Genomic DNA, 21,093 nt, shown 5'->3' with positions numbered 1-21,093 from the left:
AAAGTGGGTGTACATTGTATAGCGGCATTACGTGCCGTAATGGTATAGTACATAAAAGGCGTGACGTTGTGTGTGTGTGTGTGTGTACATTACTAATTACTACAACATACTTTTTTGATTTTACCAAAAACTGCTAATAAAATATTAGTTTTGAAATAATTATACTACTTCATTTTTATTAAACCTCCAACGTGATATTTAAAAATCATTATTTTATGTACTGCGCCACGCAATGTACCTATGAACAGTATTACTAAAGCATCAATAGATGGCGTGGATACGTGGTCCTAAAAGTATACGGAGAACTCACTAGATGTCGTTTGACGCAGAAGTGAAATGATTCTACAAAAGCAATGAATAATAATATTATTTATTACATTAAATAAATAATATTATTTTACGTGCTCTGCTTTTAAATTAATAGTAAAGTTAACGTTTATTTTTAATACGGCTGAACAATATTATGGTTTTTGGAACGCGACCTCCTAGTCCTAGATCACTGGTCGATGGATCGAACGCAAAGCCGCCAGATTTGATTTCAACCAATCAGATGAGTGCATCCATCGGTTTGTCAAATAAACTATGAAAACTTCATTTATGAAAGAAAACGTCTGCCATTAACTCATATCCTGTCTTTCTTTACTTCAAATTTAATTCAAAATAACTGTTTCAACGGCATAAGGAGTTATAAAGATTTTGTATCGTACACATCCTGCTTTAAAACTTGTTAGTCCTTTGTGTGCAGCGGTCGTGTGAAATAAAGCATCCTTTGTTTTATCCAGAGCGATCTACCAGTTCAAACAAAGACAACTACAATGGAAGTTGAAGCCGCTAAATGTAAGTCAATTTAATTATATTTCAATAAAAATATATTTCTTTAATTTTCTACAATTATGCTGTCGTCAATAACTGAATTTATTGGATCCATTCCAATAGTGAAACAAAACTTAGACATTTATTTTGCATTTTATGTAACGGCTACATTTATTCCGATTTTTAATATTTTCAGTAAATAATAATTATACCTCGTTGACGTATTATTTTTAATACGAATATATTATTTCTAGCTACTACCTACGTTATTTACTATCGATTTCTAATAGTAATCTTATTAGAAAAATAAACTTACGTATTTAGAACCAATTGGAATCACTTGAACTGACCTACCGCACGTTTAAATTTTCGTCGTTTCTAATTCTAATGTCTTCAATTCGTAGGTAAATCTTTTCAATAAAGCCTCTTAAGAATAGGGTGACCAAACGGGTTAATAATAAAAAATATGGGCACGGTAAAACGGGGTGAATAGATGTTAGAATATTTTCCCTACATTTATTCACCTCTCTTCTGTATCTATTCACCCATCGAATTCTATTCATCCCGTTTTACGGTACGTAAATATATTGCATACAACTAGGTATTTTTTTTTTTTACTAGAAACAAACTGTGATAACCTTTTTTAAAGTCAGTTAAAAATATAGGTGTGTTGAAATAAACCATAACCGTAACTGAAATAATTTAAATTCTGTATCTTCAACTTCTACGAGGATTTTTTGTTTGTTTTTATTTCGACGCGAGACAAGACCGACTTTTTGTTTATTACGGCATACCAGTTTTATCGAGATGTTTATTTTTGTTTAAAATAGGTACCTACCTACTTCATTACGAAAATAAAACATGATTCATTTAACGGTTGGATTTCGTTAAAATGTAGACCTTATTTCATTTCACGCCTTTGTCTTAGAGATATGGCAGAAACCACAAATTATAAGTACCTACTTGATTTATTCTTTATTGTTTTATACCAATTGGTGACCAATATGAAAATAAAATACTTTTGTAGACTGCCTCGTTGGTCGTGTGATCGCAAGTGCGTCTGCCGATGTCTCGTAATCATAAGATGTCTCGGGATCGATTCCCGTGGCGGACAAAGTATTACTGGGTTTTTTTCGATTTTTCAAACTAGGACTTATAATAACACATATGGTGAAAAGTGGGTGTACATTGTATAGCGGTATTACGTGCCGAAATGTGCACCTCTGCCTACCCCTTCGGGGATAAAAGGCGTGACGTTGCTTTTTTTTTAAGGTACCATTTTTTATTCTAAACGTAGATCCATTTCCATATGCTGCATGAATCTTATGCAAAAGACTGCATGTTATTTCACGGGTTAAGCCATGAACATTACTTTTCCGAACATAAAAACTTTGTTTTATGTTGAAATCCTGCATTTTCATCCATGTGTTTACCAGTCTACTCGCAAGTTCTAGTATCGTAACAATAGGTAGTTCAAAACTATCTCGAGAACGCTATAAGTAATATGAAGTTTTAATCGATTTTTTATCTCCAATACTACAATTTTACTAACGCTTTATCATTTGACTGTCTCGTCGAATCATAATATTCAATTGCATGCGTGTTCGAAGTTGGAAAATTATGTTGAAACCGGTTTCCAAAGACGAGTGCAGCTGTTCATTCGCCTCAAGTTAATCCCCTTAGATTTAGGGTCAGTAAGTAATCTCTTAATATTCCCGAGAGCACAGTGGTCTGACCTATTTTCATCTAAGAAAGCTCCATTGTTTTCCAGCGCACAAAATATTTTGCATAGAAATTGAGAAAATGTGGTATTCATACTCTTATAACGTGATGAAGCATTTGTCAAGTAATCTCACATATCGCACCCGTAATTACTTAGAATATTGCTTGCTAGTGTCACTGGAAACAGGCCATAATTCACAATAATATAAAGTACTTAATTGCATGTATTTACAATCAAGGAGTTCAACGCTCTCCGTTAACTGGTTAATTGCAGGTTAGTTAATATTTTAATAATTTGCAGCAATTTGCGCCCGACAAATATTGCCATTTGTCATCATTGCGACCGTTAAACAAGTTCCAATTTACCGGCTGCCGGCCGGCGACGCGACTCTGCGAAAGTTATTTTTTCGTGGGTGTGTGTCATCCTCTGTTCAAACGAACGACGGTTGGCAAGGACACTGCAACCGTTGCGATGACTCACGCGCATCTCTTGAACTCTTCCTACATAACGAGTTTATGCCATATTTTGAACTTTGAAATGCCAACCCTTATAGGGAACACTAAAGACGGCTAGCTGCACGTAAACAACCGGCGTCGTATGTAAATCGTTTCGTTGTCGACATGTAAAGAAACTTGTTTTGAGTTCCGGTGTTTGTACGAAGGATACGTGTTCCTTTATTTACCTAGTGAGGCTTTGTTTTATTTAATTGTCCCTAATGAAGCTAAAACAGCTAAAAAGGGAGTGTTTTACGACTTTTAAACCCCACTAAAAGCGGTATAGTGACCACACCGTTCTACGGTACCACAATCTCCATTGTTCCCATTTAATCGTCCATGAAAATGTAATATTTTCTTTTCTCTATTGTCCTGCCCGCATTAGACACGCCGAACGGTCGGTATAAACAAACCAGAGCTTAATTAAACTTCCAAAAAATTCTGCCAACAAGAGATTTTATTAAATTAACTACCTTCGACGATACTATAAAAAGCTTTTGCCAAAATTACTGGTTTCGATGTTTAAATTTAACGCTCAATTTGAAATGTTATTAAATTGACACTAAGAGGTCCCAAATCTCGGAGGGTGGCGTTGATTAAAAGCGCAGGAAGCGGGTAGAGAAAAGCTATAGCCCCAAAGTGGCGGAGGTAAATTCCAATACAATACAACAGCGGTGTAATATCTCGAAGCAAGCCGCTTAATGGGCCGTTTTGGGGAGGAACTTTGTTCATTTGAAAAATAAGTGGTGCGGAATCAACGCTACTCCCTATTTGGTTGATATCCGGCACATTAACATGACAATAAAGGGAATCCTCGGCCGCACCTAAAGCAAATATTGACCATTGTCCATGACGGATCGTAAACAACTACATTATTCCAGTCAACGAACTGATATCATAAGGCATTGTGCTATCTAGTTTTATACGTTTTGTCTTTAGATATACTCGTACTATGCAACTAATGTAAGCTACGCAGAGTCAGCTCATTGTGTTGCGCAAATTGATAACGTAGGGCCACAAACAGAGAAGATAAAGCTGCAGGTACTTCAATCAAGCCAATCTTAAACGTTGCCCATTTGATCAAAGAAAGTGATTGGAAAGGAATAGAAATTGTACACTTTGTGGCTTGACTAACTAAAATGCAATTACGGTGTTTTTCCTGAGTTATTTAACTAGGGGAGTTAGGTCGTTCGGTAGGGCAATCTAATCTCACCGGTTGCGGCTCGAATAGTTTTTCCCCAGGATTTTATCGTCGATCGATAATGTGTTTAGCGGAGCGCTTGTTTCGAAAGCTTTTACCAAGAATTGTTTGCGAAGCTGGATTAGTAAACCACTAAACTTTCATCGATTCAAGTCAATCGATCATTATAATTACTCATCAGATTTAGTAATGTGAGAAATTGTATGCAATCATAGGCGAACATGTCCACCTACACTGCTTTCTATATGTACAAGCTTGCAATGCGACCGGCTTGTTTTTGTGGTCTCTTTGCAGCACGCAATGAAAGCTTGTTCGAGCGTACGTTGCCCAGAAAAGGCAAGACGTGGGCGATACTTGTCGGCCCACGCCTTCCACACTTACCCAGTACTCTGAAATTCCATTTTGCAAATCATTATTCATCGAGGGAGATCTATTGTGGCAGTCGGCTTTGGCGTGACTAATAGACACAATGCATTCGGGTCATCAAACTTGGTGCGTTTCGTTAGCACTTCACTTAACGGTTTGCAGAAATGCGACTAACACATGTTCGCTATAATTACAACAAACGGCCGATGGCCTTGTGCAAGACTAAGGACTAATAATACTTACTGGGAAACGTGGAACTTCTGGATCCAATGTTTGTTTCCTTTAGTTGGGCCTTAACTTAATTACGCCATTCCCAGTTCGAAGACAAAGTAAATTAAATGAAGTTATTTCATCTTCGGTAAATACAATTATTTCGGGACAGTCTTTTGAATTGAGATTTAGATTACATTCGAGATAGTACTAAATTATTGTATACTTTCTGTTGTACATTGAGAAAATTAGATTTGTCTGGGGCTTTATTGCTGTCTCATGTGACATCATAACTAGCTGCGTGAATGGAGATGAAAATACTATTTCTTTTTTGCTCAGTCTAATCATATTTTTTGTCCTTTATTAACTTTAGCTATTTGTGCGTGAATCAAATTACAGCATGAGAGGCGAGTTAATGTATTTTTCGTTTTTACTTTACAGAGCGACATTGAAATACATACAATTTCATAGCCCTTCTATCACTCGTAGGTACATCGCAGTAGTACATTAATTTGAACTTTATTGTTGTCATAAATCCAGCCTAGTAGCGGTTTTACTAGTCATTTTATTGTTTTCATGAGGCACAGGGAGTCTGCCCTCGTGTAAGGTCATCTGACTACGCAGTACTACTTCAGAATTCTTTTTTGTGTTTCAAGAATCGTGTGTTTCTCAAGAGTCGTTGAGGAAACGGTTCATCTACCTCGGCTTCCTCATCCGACAATAAATATGTAGACTTTTAGAGACGTCCTTGAATATATTAAGATGGAACACAACATTCCTATCTCTTAGCCTCCATTTTTTATACAAAGAGCAAAAAAGCTTTTTGTTCACCAGATGAAAATTCAATTCCTAGACTCAGTTGAGACGGAAAATTTGGATGGGGCCCAAAACATTTAATCAGATTCATTGCGCATGACCTAAGCGAGTGGCGCCGGGGTGAATAATCTATAGTATGCAGAGCCTACATTGCGATTGCCTAGCGGTGCTGCACACAACGGTACATCGTACACAGATGAATGAAATAACACTGAACTCAGGTGCAAAAACATGTAAATCCAGGTCAGATTACTTTGTAAAAAACATTTGCAACTGATGTCTATCGTGCAGTTAGATCCTATCTCGAAAGGCCGCAGTAATTCGATTTTATTTACTTTAATATTATCGTTTATACAATTGTTTGGTAACTAGCACTAGGGCATCAAGTTTATTGCGATCATAAAGTTGAACCTTGCGGTTTCAGCTTTCTGCATCCAAGTGTCCTAGGGATCAAATAGTTTTGGATGATTGACATTTATTCGTCAATCATATTAAGTTTAAACGACCGAGTTCAACCAAAAAGCTTTGTAAACTAAAATGCACCTTCACAAGTGTTAGTCTTCCTACATATTTCGTCCGCAGGATGTGCATATTGTGCATATCAAAAATAGATACGGCGTATGGTGTTATGCTAAACATGCCCTAAGGAACTTTCGTGTTGGAGTGCAGTGCCGGGAATGCATACTTACAAGCACCTTATCTACACAGCTGAAACTACTTTATGTCCAACTTAAGGCTACGATAATATTGCGACAGATTTTGCAAAGTTGTCCTATAACGATTTCAATGGAGTTTTGCAAGGAATCTGATTTAGAATCTAGAGTTGAATTGTATCGGGTGTTATATCAAATATCATATTATTGTTTTGATTTATTTTTATTTACGGTAACTCTGTAAAAAGTCACAATAATTGCGGGAGTGACTTTTTCGCCCATATACAAAATAGGATATTTTAGCTTTATACATTTTACTATCTATTGTAGACAGCCCTTACTGCATCAAAATAATAGTTTCTGCCTTCTGCCAGTCAACCCTTGCCGTACCAGTCCATCATTGTAAACTCATTACCCAAATTGATGGTTCTCAAGCTACTTGTATTTCAATAGCACATTTCCACGGAACTGAAATTACTTTCGGTTCAAATAATCCGAGATCAATGACCTCAAGGTGAAGGTTCTACAACTGTCAGTTATTATTTTTTTTTTTTTTCAATTCTTTTTATAAGTACGCAAAGGTGCAGGACTTGACCTTTTTATCGGTCAATGTGTGTTTGACATTTGCGTTGTATTTTTCCTTGTGTATCGTAATTAATTGTTGTGTAATGTATTATGGTTAGCGAATAAAATATATTGATTAAAAATAAAATTAATGAGGTGCACATGTTCGATCAACTCATTTCTATTCAATGTTTTAAGCTTATTACAAGTGATTCAAGTCTATTATCGAAAAAAAATCTAATATTCCTCTTAAATATTACATCAGTCTGAAAGCTCAAAATTCTATATTTTACGTTTATCCAATACAGATGCCACCTAATATTTTTCAATTCCATAGAAATCCAATATGTAGTGCGTGTTATTTTCGGACGATAACACCCGAATCTTCTAGACCTTTTACGTTTATAGACTTCAAATATGTTTGTATGTCCTATCGTATTTTTAGGTCTTATTCTGAAATCTCATACATGTCTATGAGTCACCAAATAACTTAGGTAATCTACATGTCTATGTAAAAGATAACTTAAAACAAATCTAGAAATTTCCATCTCATTACTTTCTTCATTCAGACAACGTATTCTAAAATACGCATTACGGTAAAACGGCTGACGAGTTGAAGAAAAATTGCTGTTATTATGGAAGTCTGTCGCTGAATCGATTTACAAATAATTGTTCTGAGAATTTTGACTCACCCTCGTTCATTACAGAGTATTATTGATGGATGAACCGTTGCAGTTATTTAGTGTTTTAAAAATCAATAGTCTAAAGAAATATTCATGTTTAAAATGTTACTGAAATGGGTTGATTCATACAGACGAGACCTAATTTATGTTACTTATTGATTTAATTCCAACCAGCTTACTGCTTGTACTAGACCGTACGGAAATTAGATTAAGAACCCCATTAAGATTTATTAGAAATACCTTTTAGCTGAAAAGCTTGTATTAATGGCAGGAATAATATTGAAGAAAGAATGAAAGAAAAAAAGCAACTCTTCTTCTGAAACAGTCCAATAAAAATAAAGTATTACATAAATAAGAATCGAAAATCTTCCCGCTTACTATATTTGTGTAGCGACTCAACTAATACCTAGATCCTAGACAGGCTGAAACTTGTGTTACCGAATACAGGCAGACAGACGTACAGCAAAATCAATACGAAGTGATATTTATTGGCTTTGCTCACAGGCATGGATCGGGACATCGCGCCAGATTGCGAACATCTGTCCCTGTTTGATACACGTCTATGTAAATACTACATTCATATTAAGAGGATGCCATCAATTGGGGAGATGATGGACGTAGGAAGGACGTAGGAACTAAAGTAAATGTTCTATACTTCTGACTAAGTTGCTGAAGAACGTTTGATGTTCAAGGCGATTTTTCTGAAGATAACCGTGCCTTGATCCTTCCTCATTTAAAATACTTTCGCCAAAATAAGATTTATTTTTGACTGTACAAAAATGCCATACAACAAAGCATTTTTTTAACGGACTAAATCTAAATTTATTACAAAATTCTTCAGCAATTTTCTCCACATTTTCCTGGAGCATATATGTGAGATCGCGATTTTCCGGCTTGTCATCGAAAAATGGCGATAACTTAGCTGTCTCCTGAGATTGAACTCGTGTGATGGTATGATATAATATTCTTTGAGCGGAAAGCTCATACGTAGCCGTGAGTTAAAATAATCGATAGCAGCAATGTTGTAGAATTCTATGAAACTATGAATCATTAGCAATATTAACTGGTTTAACCCTTTGCCTTTTATTCCTCGAAAGGGTTGGCATAGTGTGCATAGGTAATGTAGGTACAAATTATGCACATTTGCCCTTTGTAAGGAGGGACAATATTGCTAAAACTTGCTGATTTACTAGACTCCTGTGACTCCCAGTCACAATAGGTAATAGTTTTTACTTTCGACAACTGTCGATTTTTAATAACCGATCTCAATACAAAATCTTTACATTAAGATCAATGTTTGATATTGGTTTTATAGAGTATCTGTCAAAAAAAGAAGATCGATCCAAAGATTTTGGTTTAAGATCTGTAGTAAATGAGGTACCCGTAAAGTTAACAAGGAATACAAGATACTCGTGAATATATTTGACCTAAAAAAGCTATACTTATAGTTTCAAGATACCTAAATTTTAATACATTGTCATCCTAGTGTTCTCCAATCTCGAGTAACACCAATTTCAATATGCCACTAAGTTTCACGCCGATCAGGGTTCACGTTTCACGCAACACTTGCTTTAATTACTGCTCAGCAGTTGGGTGCATTCTAGTTAAGACCATATGGGTCACTGGTCGTCGATCTTTAATGCGCTCTGACGGCGACGGCCCATGTGTCTCGTAAGTTTACTCGCATTTTCAAATTATGTTCTTAATTATGGACACCATTTTCTGTGACTTTTATGTAGATTGTGTTTTGAAATTCTGTAACTACAACTGTATGTAACCTTCTTGGAAGATAGGCGATAGATAGAAGATAAGCGCGACTGGCGAACAAGGAATTTTAGTTTCGGGGAGGGTAAAGACATTGATTTTCAAGCCTCTATAACACCACTGAGTTTAAAATTACACATAACAGTAGGTTTTTTGCACATTATCGTTATATCATGATCCTTATTTATTCATTTATTGTTACACCTTTGCCAACCTCTTCAGGGAACAAAGGGGTATTCATAATAAATTCAGTCTGCTTGTGGCCACGATCAGTGCGACCTGACCGACACGTCAATATAAAATTAAAAAGAATTCCCTACCAACATATGTCCATGTGTTGGAAACATGGTATGTAATTAATATGAACAGTGGCTCTGATAACTGTTGTCCCCATAGGACATGAATGATATATGTTTGGGCTTCAGTACCTTGCTATACGAATAACAAACATAGCGATTATGCAGGTAGAATGAAGTATGAAGAATTCCGTCTATCTGGCATTCTCAGAAAATCTTTTCAACAAAAAATCCAAATTAGACTGAATAACATCAAGATTTTAAACTCAACACATTTCAGAGACCTGACTAGTACAAATAATATTTCTTACTAATTTCATATTCATGGCTTTAGTTTTATTATTTCATGCAAGAATTATATCTACGCTCGATCCCCTCGCTACGAACTCGCTGAGTCGCAAAACACGAGTCTGTTAGCTTACGAGTGCCTTCGGTGCCTTCATGGAGATTAAAAATCATGTTTTCCATATCAAAGCTTTATTCTTTGATATCATCTGTGAGCTCCGTGTATGGTTTATGACATTTCTACTCCACTCTGCTAGAAAGAGAATGCATGGTTGCATGTAATCAAAGTGTCTTCTTCATATCCAGACAGGCGTTATCTATCTACAGGTAGATACAGATACTAATCTGAACACCAATGCTTAAGTGCCTACTTGTACTACTAATGCGAGAGCTTTGCATGTCTCTTCTCAACTTGCGAGGATTATGCCCGTACACAGAAACACTAGTCAATTTGAAATCGTAGCCAAGTTCCATTGTAAGATTGTTCTGAGTGATGTTTGAGTATGCAATCTATTAGGAGTTCAAGGTAACAAGCATTGTATCTGGTTGCACGCTTGACACTTACTGTTGCAAAGGGAATTACTAAACGGCTGTTTGCAACACTCTACTAATTACTAGCAAGCTCACTAACGACTGAGTATTCCTTTTGTGTGCAATTAAAATGAAACCTCTTATAAGAAATTACACTTTTCCTTTCCTTAGAATAAGAATTTTCTATCCAGACAAATACAAAAGCGTAAGCTGTGTAAAATTACCCAATTAGGAAATACAAGAAATGATAAATTTATCAGTCAGTTGATAAATAAGGAGAACGAACTATGCAATGAATAAGAATTACGAAATTAATATTGAAAACAAAGTAAACAAATGCGCAGTATTGCTAAAAATACGTTGTAAGTCGGTAATATAGATAATAACATAAACAAAGAGAACAATAAAACGTTGTTCATACAGAGAGGGCAGAACATGATACTTTAACAAAGGAACCGTTACAACTTGATTCGTCATACGCTGACGATTAATGACGGTAATCTAGTTCACAACATCGGTGAATAAGATTGGATTCGAATAAAAAATGTATGACACTGTTGTTTTTTCCGGAGACTTATTTTTCAACAGTTAGATTTTATTCAAATGAGTGTCATGTGTAAAAGTTTCGGAAGGGAAGAAAATTAAGATGATCCTACGCCCGAAACGTTATTTACAGGAGGGATTGAGGAGAATAAAGCATTATGTCTTTTACTTAATATTGTGTAAGTTGAAAGGATTAGGGTTAGTTATTTGGGTAGTCTATTTTTAGACCCAGGTAGCAATGACCGTCCATCGTCCAATTAATGCGTCGGACCTTGGCAATTAACCGCGACAGGAGTACGTATGGCTTCAGGTCTAAAGTTTCATCCTCAAACCGAAGGCATTGCGGTTTTTGGCTTCACATTAACCGCCGTGTTCCAATTTATTCTAGCCTCGATCAATCTTTATTTCGCATCATTGAGATCCTTTATTCGTTCTGCCTTTATTGATTTTCCGCGAATCCTTGAGCCGACGACGTGTTTCAGACGTAGGTATACTACTTACTTCTCACCTTGAGAATGTAACACAGAGCACGAAATTCGCAGAGCTTCGAGACTACTTAAGACTTATACAAAGAAAGGCTTTAAGCTGCAAATAATAAAGGAAACGCACATGTACGAAAAAGTCTTGATCCTACAAAGCGCCTGGCCTTGATCGATCCATGTGCGTGTGTCATTCTCTTTACAACTTTTGTCGGCGACGGTCGTGCCTTGAACCTCTTTTATAGCATTAAGGGAAGTCCGTTAGAGTAGTTACGGCTACCTGCTATGCGGTGGATTACGGTTGGACTAAGGATAATCTAGTTCTTACTTAGTATCCTTGTTTGTAAAAGAAATAATGTTTGCTATATGTTAAAAGTAAATAGTCTATAAACGCAATCAAAATAAATCACCCTGAACGAATGAGGGCGCGAAAGGATACAATAAAGATGTTATTATACAACACATGGAGGGTCATTACATTCGAACCCTCGAGCTCGTCCCTCCAGATATTGAATGTCATACAGAATTGATGTTCCACCCACGGATGTCTGTCAAGAACTACATTTACGATTTTATGGATTACTTTTTAATGTCTATGAGATAAGAAATTGGGCTATCTGAATGTTCCGCTGGCTGATCTCTTTATTTTGATGTATTTTTGGCTACGCTCAATTTGCATTAAGTAGAATACTATGTTCTGTGCTGAGAAATTTCATCTTTTGTATGATTCTTTTATGTTATCATCCGAAGTTTTCAAAAGCTTTACAGGTTTGAATGTGTCACTCTGTCGCAAATTATATCAGCTGTTTCCATCTATGTATGAGTCAGATCAAATATTCTCTCATACCAACAGAATTTGTTTTAATTTAATGGTCGTTATAAAGTAAAAGATATGGGTAGTAGATTCTGTTGGTATATTTTTATCTTAATAACCGAAATCTTTGAGGTCAAAGTAATATCTTATGAAAGCGAACATCTTTAATAATTCTGCGAACAAATTTTCTTTCTCGAACTCTGAAAGTTTGCTCGGTCCAGATGGCTTGGATTCCGACATGGCTAGTAAGTGATAGCCATATGGCGTTCCAATCTTTTCTCAAATATTTAAGCTCGACACTAAACCACAGATAAATCCCGTCTTACCACCAAAAGGTTATAATATCACCCTTGTATTTTCCCATTTCATATTCTGCGAAAAGTTGTAAAATTGACGTTGAAACTTTTACAACGGCTTTAGCTCCCCTTCCTAGCTTCCTATGATATTGAGAATGATCGCGTAAGCATATTAACTTTTCATATCTGCACACCTTTACCTTTAAAATTCGTCTTATTTTTATCAATAGAATATATGTGTTAATACAAATAAGAAACACGAACGCGGTGTCTGAATAATTTATCAGCCCTAGTCAATATTAATGACGTAACTTTTCAACTCTGATTACTTATCTCCGAACGTGGTATCCATAATTAATATCTAATCGAGAAGCATCCTTAATTACCATTATTTTGTTTGCCGACTCTCTACTGCTGTCAACGGTACCCTTTAATTGGTTTTAATGTCACCCGGACCCATTACCATTACTTAATTTAAATTTATCGTACCCAACGCGTTCACTGCACTGCCGGCTCTATTAACACGTAATCTGTTTCTTTTCCCTACTGTATCTCGATCCGCAGTACACAATATGTTACCATTCCAAGTTATTTAACTCACGTATGTCGACCTCTTACACGTTCCCACTAAGTTACTTCAGATGTCTGGATCGACATAAACGAATGAAACTCTTTATATATAATTCCAAAAATATCCAGTAAGATAATGCTTGTTGGGAGTTTATGTTAGGCTGTGTCTGCGTCAAAATACAGGGTCGGTTATGTCTAACCATTGCTAGAAACAAGGCAAAATCGATACTGTTGCCGTCGCAGGCGGACGCGCGCCGCTGGCTCCGAATTATATTCGCAGCCAAATCCAGCCGGCACGTGACCCAACTTGTTGCCGCTCCGGAGAGAGACAAAGCTACATTATTATAGCTTGCATTACCAGCGTGGTGAGATCGTGGCACCCGATGGCGGATTATTGACCATTATCTTAAGTGCTCCATTTAAATTGTTTGAAGCACCATTGACACTTATGGCTGCGGTTTCACTTTACATTTTATTATGATAATTTTATGCAGGTGTAACCTAAGTCAAAATTAATTATGATTTTGATAGGAATGTAACTTTTAAGGAAAACCAACAACAAACGCATGACGGTACCACAGACAGTACGACGCAATTGGTACTTTAAAACAATAACCAGCTATTCTAATTAAAGAGTAAAGACCCAAACCATAAATAAACAATAAATACAGTACCGTCGTATAAAAAGTCATTCTTATCGCTACCGCATCGCTCGTGAATATAACTGCAGCGTATGCTGCACGTATAATAAGGCTCTAAGCAAGAATTTATTAATCTTGTTGTCCCACGGTGGGCGCCACAATGTCGCCTATATTAAAACATTTTTTTAATAAAGCCACTTAATTTTGACAAAACTTGTTTCTTTCCCTGCCTTGCCTTTTTAAACAACAAAAAAAGAACAATATCTTCAAACTTATCTTGTTTTTGAAAGGTTGAAATAGCAATGTCTGTTAATTTCATAGCACAAAAGTTAGATGTTAATAGAAGCCTCAGAAAAGTTTATTAGTCACCTCTCGGCGTTGACTCGACGACGAACTTTTATTGAGGAAACTAATTTATCACTGCGGTGATATGATCTATGGAACGCAGTCGTCGAGGGAGACCGACTACCGGTATTATCTTGAATTTCATGTTCTTTTGATGGAGTGTTCACAAATTGTTGGGGCTTTTATGTCATCCCCCCACACATTATTATACATTCTGTAAATTGACTTTTTGTTCAAGTTATAGACGCTTGTTCCTAGTAAGGTTATTGTAGTAATGAGATATTATACATGACGTTTTTAACCTGCAGTCTAACATTAGGTTATCTTCCCTGTTGTTGGTGTGCAACTATTAGACACGAATGTTAGTACCGTCAGTCAGGCGGACGCCTGTCGCGCCGGTATTTCCACAGGTCTGTCGGCTCTTGTCCGTATGCACCGGCCGAACGAGGTTTGCTCCTGGTATTCCCAGTTATTACCGCAGGGGGACGCGGTCTAGAGGTTGTTGGCCGGAATCGATCCACCGCACCACAGCCCGTGTTACCGGTGCACGGGGTTACGACACCATCACCACTGCAGTCTTCTGTTTCATTTCTCTCTTGCACCGGGCTAGGTAAGCCGTTTCCTTAACTTATTTCGGGACACAAGCTTAACCTTACTTTTCTCTTGTTTGTCTTTTATATTGTTGAGCTACTTCAAAGTGTTGAACACCTGGACCCCAGGTGGCTAGGAAGTCATTCATAGAGTGATAGATTTTAAGAACAGGAAATCAATCGGAAGCAATTCGAGTGGCGAAACAAATTCAGCGTGGCGTTGCCGGCTGTTAATTGGCTGCGGGTGGCGGCGCCGAGACGGCGGCGGAACCTCCGCATGGAGGCTCCCTCGCATGCCCTCCCCACGCACGCGCCCGTCACCCCCCGACAGCTCGGCGTTTTTATGAGCGAGAAGTCCGTCGAGACCCGCACGAGTCTGGGCGGCTCTTAAATTAGTTTGTCTTCCCCGACCCTAGACCTTGTAGTTGCTAGGTGCCAGTTTCACCAAAACTTCATATTTTCGTTCTTTCCTGTAAACTTCAGCTTAAGCTGCAATACCACTTTGATATCAGAGTCATTCAAACGTTTACAGCATTGCTGTAGAAGATTGACGTCTTCTAAGATATAAATCTGCCTTTTTGTGAGGGATCTCATATGCAGGGAACTTGATGCCTCGTAATACATGTCATGGGTGACATTATTTTTCCATTTGGTAGGCTTATTTTCTTGTGTGGGTTATCAAGTTAGGGACGGTAGCGCGCAAGGGGTGACTGCGGGGTGGGTCCGCAGGGCGGGGGTTGCGGGACGCGGGGTGTAGCTATCGACCGGCTGCCCTCCCCCCGGCGTGGCTCAGTTTCCGGGCGAGAGTCGCGCAGTCCGCCAGCGCCGCGCCGCGACTCCGTCACACGTTAGATAGTCAATTTGATCATCACCATGCTGATAGGGCTCGTTCGGGACTCGGTGATGCAGTGCTTCTGCCACTCATGCCGCGCGCCCGTATTACCTGCAGGTTGGAAGACGCTACCGTGGACTTTTTCTTCGTATTCCATCACAAATTCGACCGGCGACGCTGTTGCTGCTCTCTAGAGTTGGAGACAAACACCCTACGTTGTTATCTGGTCAAATTTTGTTTCCGAAATCCAAATTGTATGCTCAAAATTTCCCCAGGAAAGGCAAAATAGAAGGTAACCTCTTTGATTGGTCTTCTGTGACGTCTCCAGGTTCTTAGATACCGAGAAACTGAAGGTATGGTAATTGCTAATCCTGTATATCTTTGTGCTTTATCGCACCGGTCATAAATATTTGAGTTTTGTTGCCTTATGATCTGTGTTATTGAGTCTTTGCACCACCGGCCGGCCGGCGCGGGGAGGGGTGCCGGCCGGCGCCTATATTTAAATTCTATCTGACGTAAATCACGTGATCCATCGATTACGAACAAGGGACAATGTTTTGTTGGATGACAATTGCTGGCTTCATCGTTATGATAACAATAACGTTGTAATGTAATTGTTTGTGTCGTTGGCATGTCTAGCAACAAGAATTTTCGCAGTTACATAAGGAATGGACGTCTCAATTGCGTATTCACTAAATTCTAGGAAATACGCAATATATTTTCGCAACATAAAGTCTGAAAGATTTACTTGACATTCGTTTTTCCAGGGCAATGATTAGTTTTTGTTGGAGACGTAAGGACTGGTGAGTGCTGAATCATGTTCGAGCTATTCTACTTTTACGGATACCTGTCAGTCTGTGCCGGCCTCACTACAACTATTGATTAAACATTACTGCATAATGTCCACCATTTTGTACCGACAACGAATCGCGATACTGTGGCACGCGTCCACCAGACTGCGCACTGAGTTTTCAAGACTTCTACGTTTGTCTGACACACCGCCTATTGTTTCACCTTGAAGAAAATAATTTCTTACTTGCGTCTTACGTAATGAACTGGGATTCCGTAATATGCAAGCAGTTCAAACATACTCGTCCTGGGATTTTGGAAAAATAGTTGTTTTCACATAATATCGTAGGCTTGATTAAATAATGTCACGCAATCGCGACATAATCACTTTACTAGACCCTTCGTAAAATGTTTTGGTATTTCATGCGTCACTACGCACGCGTTTGAGGACCGCGTGTCGACTTTATTATTGCGGGCTTGTTAATTAACGAGATTTTTTAAAGTTTTCGACGTTTATGTTACCTATCCATTACTCAGATTGCAAACCATTAATTAATGACTGACTGAGCAATTCCCCTGTGAGAGATTTCATTAATATGACACTCAAATTATAACTTTTAAAAATAATTTATGTATCCCAGAATACGAAATTATATTTGAAATAGATCCAGACGCGATATACCTACTGAATTATTGATGTTCGAGGTATGAAACTATTTATCGATCCCGTCTGTGCAAAGCAAGGTCCAACTTTACGACTTCAAAGCCTAAAAACCTAGGTTTACGGTCCATACTAATGGCCTTGGACATGCGATTTTTAGTGAATTCTTCGGAAACCTAATTACCTAACGACCTATTCGATACAACCGCAACGAATTCTTTAGCAGTTCTAGCACATACTAGAGTGCCTACTGCAATTATTCGTGATATGACAGAACATAGCTTCTTAATTAACGTTCCACGCGTTACTTAATTAATCATCATGTCTTACTTACGCTTCGTAACGTCATAAAATACTTGTCACTACATTGAGCTCTTGAATTAGCAAACACGCTATTGTGAAGTGACAACGGGGGACACCAGATCACATAATTGTTTAGGGGACGATTATAACAGTAGGGTTTAATTGGCTTAACAGGTTCTACACCCTTTGTGGAGGGTTTGGCGAGGCTTACATTTTGATCATCTTTATTACCTTGTCATTCTGCTTAATAAAAACATTACTTTTACGTTGTGATTCATTATGATGAACGTGTTAAATAAATTATTGTCGTTGCGGGGTTCATAAAGGAACCTAATGCAGGGAGGGTTGAAGTTTACGCCTTTTTTATTCGGATATCAGACGACACACGTTATTGATCTCGTATGAGGGTTGAACAATGCTATAAAACACGTTTCATCTCATGCATGGGATCTTTCATTTCATACATAGGATCCAACGTGTATTACTTTGACTTTATGGCATATATGAACAGGATATGCAATCGAACAGTCTCCAAGGACTTCCCATAGGTACTCCAAAACGAACGGTGCCATTGCAGGTTTCTATCCAATATTGGATGCCCAAAGCTATTCATTCTACCAACTAACTTAGTCTTAGCACCGGATTGCGTTACGACTTCCAGAAACGTAATAACTTTCATCCCTACTCAGCTTTTTACAAGCGAATGGTTTTAAAAATAACATTTTGACGTCGTATGCTATAAAACGGGGTTGCACACAAAGTCACACCCATTTTCCTAATGAGCGTAACTCGTAAAGAGGACGTCGGTGCCGTCTCCGCCGCTGTGAAATACTCTCAGCGGTGCATAGAATATATCTCTTGTTTCTGCATCAGCTAGCCGCCCGCATTTGCGTCGTGCTTAAAACACTCGTACGTGCCGACGCTCGTATTCCCAAAGGTAGTAAATTTACTTTCAGCTCTCCCCTCAAGGGTTTTAAAGCCAGCCTTTAAATATTTTATCAGGTTTTCCACGTTGAATCGTGTGGCGCCGAAGGGGACTGCCCGTCGACCTTTCAGCTGTAACGGCCCTGTTTGTATTCGATTACCATACTTTTTGCTTTATTGTTTTAATGCACGTTCATTAAATGACTTTTTTATACAATGCAACTCTGTTGAATATGGATGAAAGATTATATTGATCAGAATATTGAAGAGAAACCGGCACGAGTTGAAGCAATTTGTTTTTTATTCATGAATTCTTTTTATCGAAATTTCACGTTAATTTGCCGACGTCTTGTTTATTATAAAAAAACTTATTCTGCCTTTATAAACAGTAATTATTTATCAATCATCAGTATTCTCATCGTTACGTATAATTTGTATTCCTTTGAGCTGATACCTAACTTTTAGTTCACGTGGTCTAGATTTAGCATTCTCATCGTCGTCTTTGGTTACGTAAAACGTCAGAGATTGGAGCGGTTCACCGCAATGATTTCGCCTCGTTTCTAATTTGTGAAAATCGTGATGAAAAGGGTTTAAATTACACAGTATTTAGAAGACAAATATCTCATGACGACTGTTTTGACGTGAATTATGGCGAAAGCTAATTAACTTTGTTGAACAGCCCTCCCGAGACGTTCGTGCAATCGCAAATATTGTTTTCATTACCATTGTTTGGTTTCCACCTACTTTGATTTATGTAAAGAGGTATTGATCCAATTACATTTTGCTGTCTAAGCTTGTATCATTTGACAAAAAAAATGCGTTTTCCATCTGATATGCACGATACAATAAAGGCGACAATATAAGTGCTAGTTTTCGGGACCCTACAGGGGAAATTCCTCAACAGAGAAACACTCCAGCCTACCCATAATGAACAAGGGTCTTACCTTGTTTAAACTTTGGCCATGAATTGGCTGCGAATTAAAGTTTTAAGTAGACTTAACTGTTTGTATAGCATGGTCTCCGCACCGTCTGCTGTGTAAACTGGGACTTAGCGCTGCCGTGAGGGATTATCCGTATTTGCGGCGAATTTCGTCGACACACTAACATTCCCCTCACGTAGCGGCCTCATCTCCCGACGTCGTGTCGTCGTTATTACCTCGATACTATTACCGAGACGTCCCCAACAACATGAGTTGGAACCCAAATATCTAATAAATGACTATTCATTTGCGACCTTACCTTCACAAGTCTAAAACTGACGCCGTTTCGCAAAAATTAGTTTGTTAACAATAGAGGCTATGAAAAGTTATTAATGTTTCTAATGTTATTGTTACTTCAATGCACATTTTCAATAATATTACAAAGGTAATCATTTATGATATTACCAAAAATAATGTAATTGACCTTGGCAAATCACCTTTTGTCACTGCATAAGGCTAATTTCATTGAATCGAAGTAATCCTTTTACATTACTTACATTACATAAATAAACGATTAAAGATAGATTGACAACTACTAAAAGAAATTCAGGAAAATTGTAGTAAAACGTCGATTTAATGTATGTGGACACGTCATGTACTAATTAGTTGGAAGCTCTCCTACTCCATGGCTGCTATTAGCTCGCTACATGTTATGTAGACTGCGACAATTTGTATCGATTGTTTGTTCACCACAATCGATGCTTTCTACCAGTCACGCAACCAATACCGATTCATTAAAACGTAGGTCCGACTCGGAATGTTCCTCAAATACACATTAGTTGGGTCGAATCGACCGACGTAATGGTTTTTCGATTGTCCTTTAGTGATGTTTTGGGAGAGTTTGTGTCGGCAATCGGGGGTCGGCTTTTTGGTGTTATTTGCAAATAGCAACTGTTGTTTCGATGTCTGTTGTTTTTGCTGATCATGCTTTATACATTCAAACATGCATACTACTCTTGTCCTTGATATGGATTTCGGTGGATTTCGATGCAGAAAGCCGTAGGGTTGGTTTGTCTCCATGAGAGTGGTCGGCGTCGCGGGCTGGAGCTCCGCTGACTGCCTCTTTTTCTTCCTAGCTCACCGACGGTCGGCGCCCGTCAAGAAACCAGTCGGCAAACCGAGGACCAAGCAACCCAAGAAGGTCAAGTTTATAAGTAAGTATTCTTTCACAGGAATATAGACCATAAAAATTATGGCGATTTATTTGCAAGGGAATGCTGTTAAGCTGATCAGGACATAACCTCGCAAATTATCCTAGCCGAAAAAAATAAGTAATACTGAAAGCATAAGTTTTCTAAAAATGGCTGATCCGTAGACACGTTAAATTGTAGCAGACAGCCATTTGGAAATGTTTCAATTTGGCTGCCAAAGAAGTTTGCTGCTTTTAGTTTAAATAAGCACTTAGTACAGTGGTAAAGTGAAGAAGCTGTTCACTTCACACTGCTGCCAAGGTTTTAAAGAATAACTCGGGACATGTTACTTCCGTTCTTCCGAACCATTACATAGATTTATAAGTTAAAGAAACAAATTGGTCCAGACGAAACTAAATGAAGTGCACACATTCCCCCACAAAATACGTAACGTTGGGTAACTCTCAATTCAATAACTTAAATCGTGTTAGTTGGCGACGTCCTTCTCGGTTTGCACCGCACTTTAACACTCCATTTGCTCAATTCTCCTTTGACTCGCTGAGCATATACAGGGTGAGATCCCTTACAAAAGATACTATGTACACAGCCCGGGGGATGTGAGTCCCCTTTGTATGGCGGGTCAAGAGTTTTCGCCGCCCCCCTTTAAGTGAGTTATTGTTAGTTTTGTATTGTGGCGCGTGTTTGTTTTTTTGAAGCCCTTTTCATCATGTGAACGAGTGAAATTCCTACGCTTATTAAAGACTCTTGACGTCGTGTTTCCCCCCAACTTTCGTGCT

The 21,093-nt window shown here is 38.1% G+C and overlaps 1 protein-coding gene across 3 annotated transcripts in view; it reads left to right on the top strand.

Annotated features, from left to right (window-relative positions):
- The first annotated feature begins 595 nt into the window (after positions 1-595).
- Positions 596-21,093, top strand: part of LOC118273070 (stathmin-4) — a 28,551-nt gene continuing 8,053 nt past the window's right edge. Inside the window, exons 1-2 of one of the 3 annotated variants that reach the window (XM_035589837.2) lie at positions 15,462-15,626; positions 20,243-20,320. In XM_035589837.2, coding sequence (XP_035445730.1) covers positions 15,551-15,626; positions 20,243-20,320 — 154 coding nt within the window. In that variant the 5' untranslated portion in view covers positions 15,462-15,550. Of the gene's footprint in view, positions 838-15,461; positions 15,627-20,242; positions 20,321-21,093 lie in introns of those variants that run through there. The other 2 variants (XM_035589835.2, XM_035589836.2) reach the window with 2 other exon arrangements.

Source organism: Spodoptera frugiperda, chromosome 1 (genome assembly GCF_023101765.2).
Source record: "Spodoptera frugiperda isolate SF20-4 chromosome 1, AGI-APGP_CSIRO_Sfru_2.0, whole genome shotgun sequence".
NCBI lineage: Eukaryota > Metazoa > Arthropoda > Insecta > Lepidoptera > Noctuidae > Spodoptera > Spodoptera frugiperda.
The sequence above is the reverse complement of the archived record's forward strand: the minus strand, read 5'-3'. Positions and strand labels throughout refer to the sequence as shown.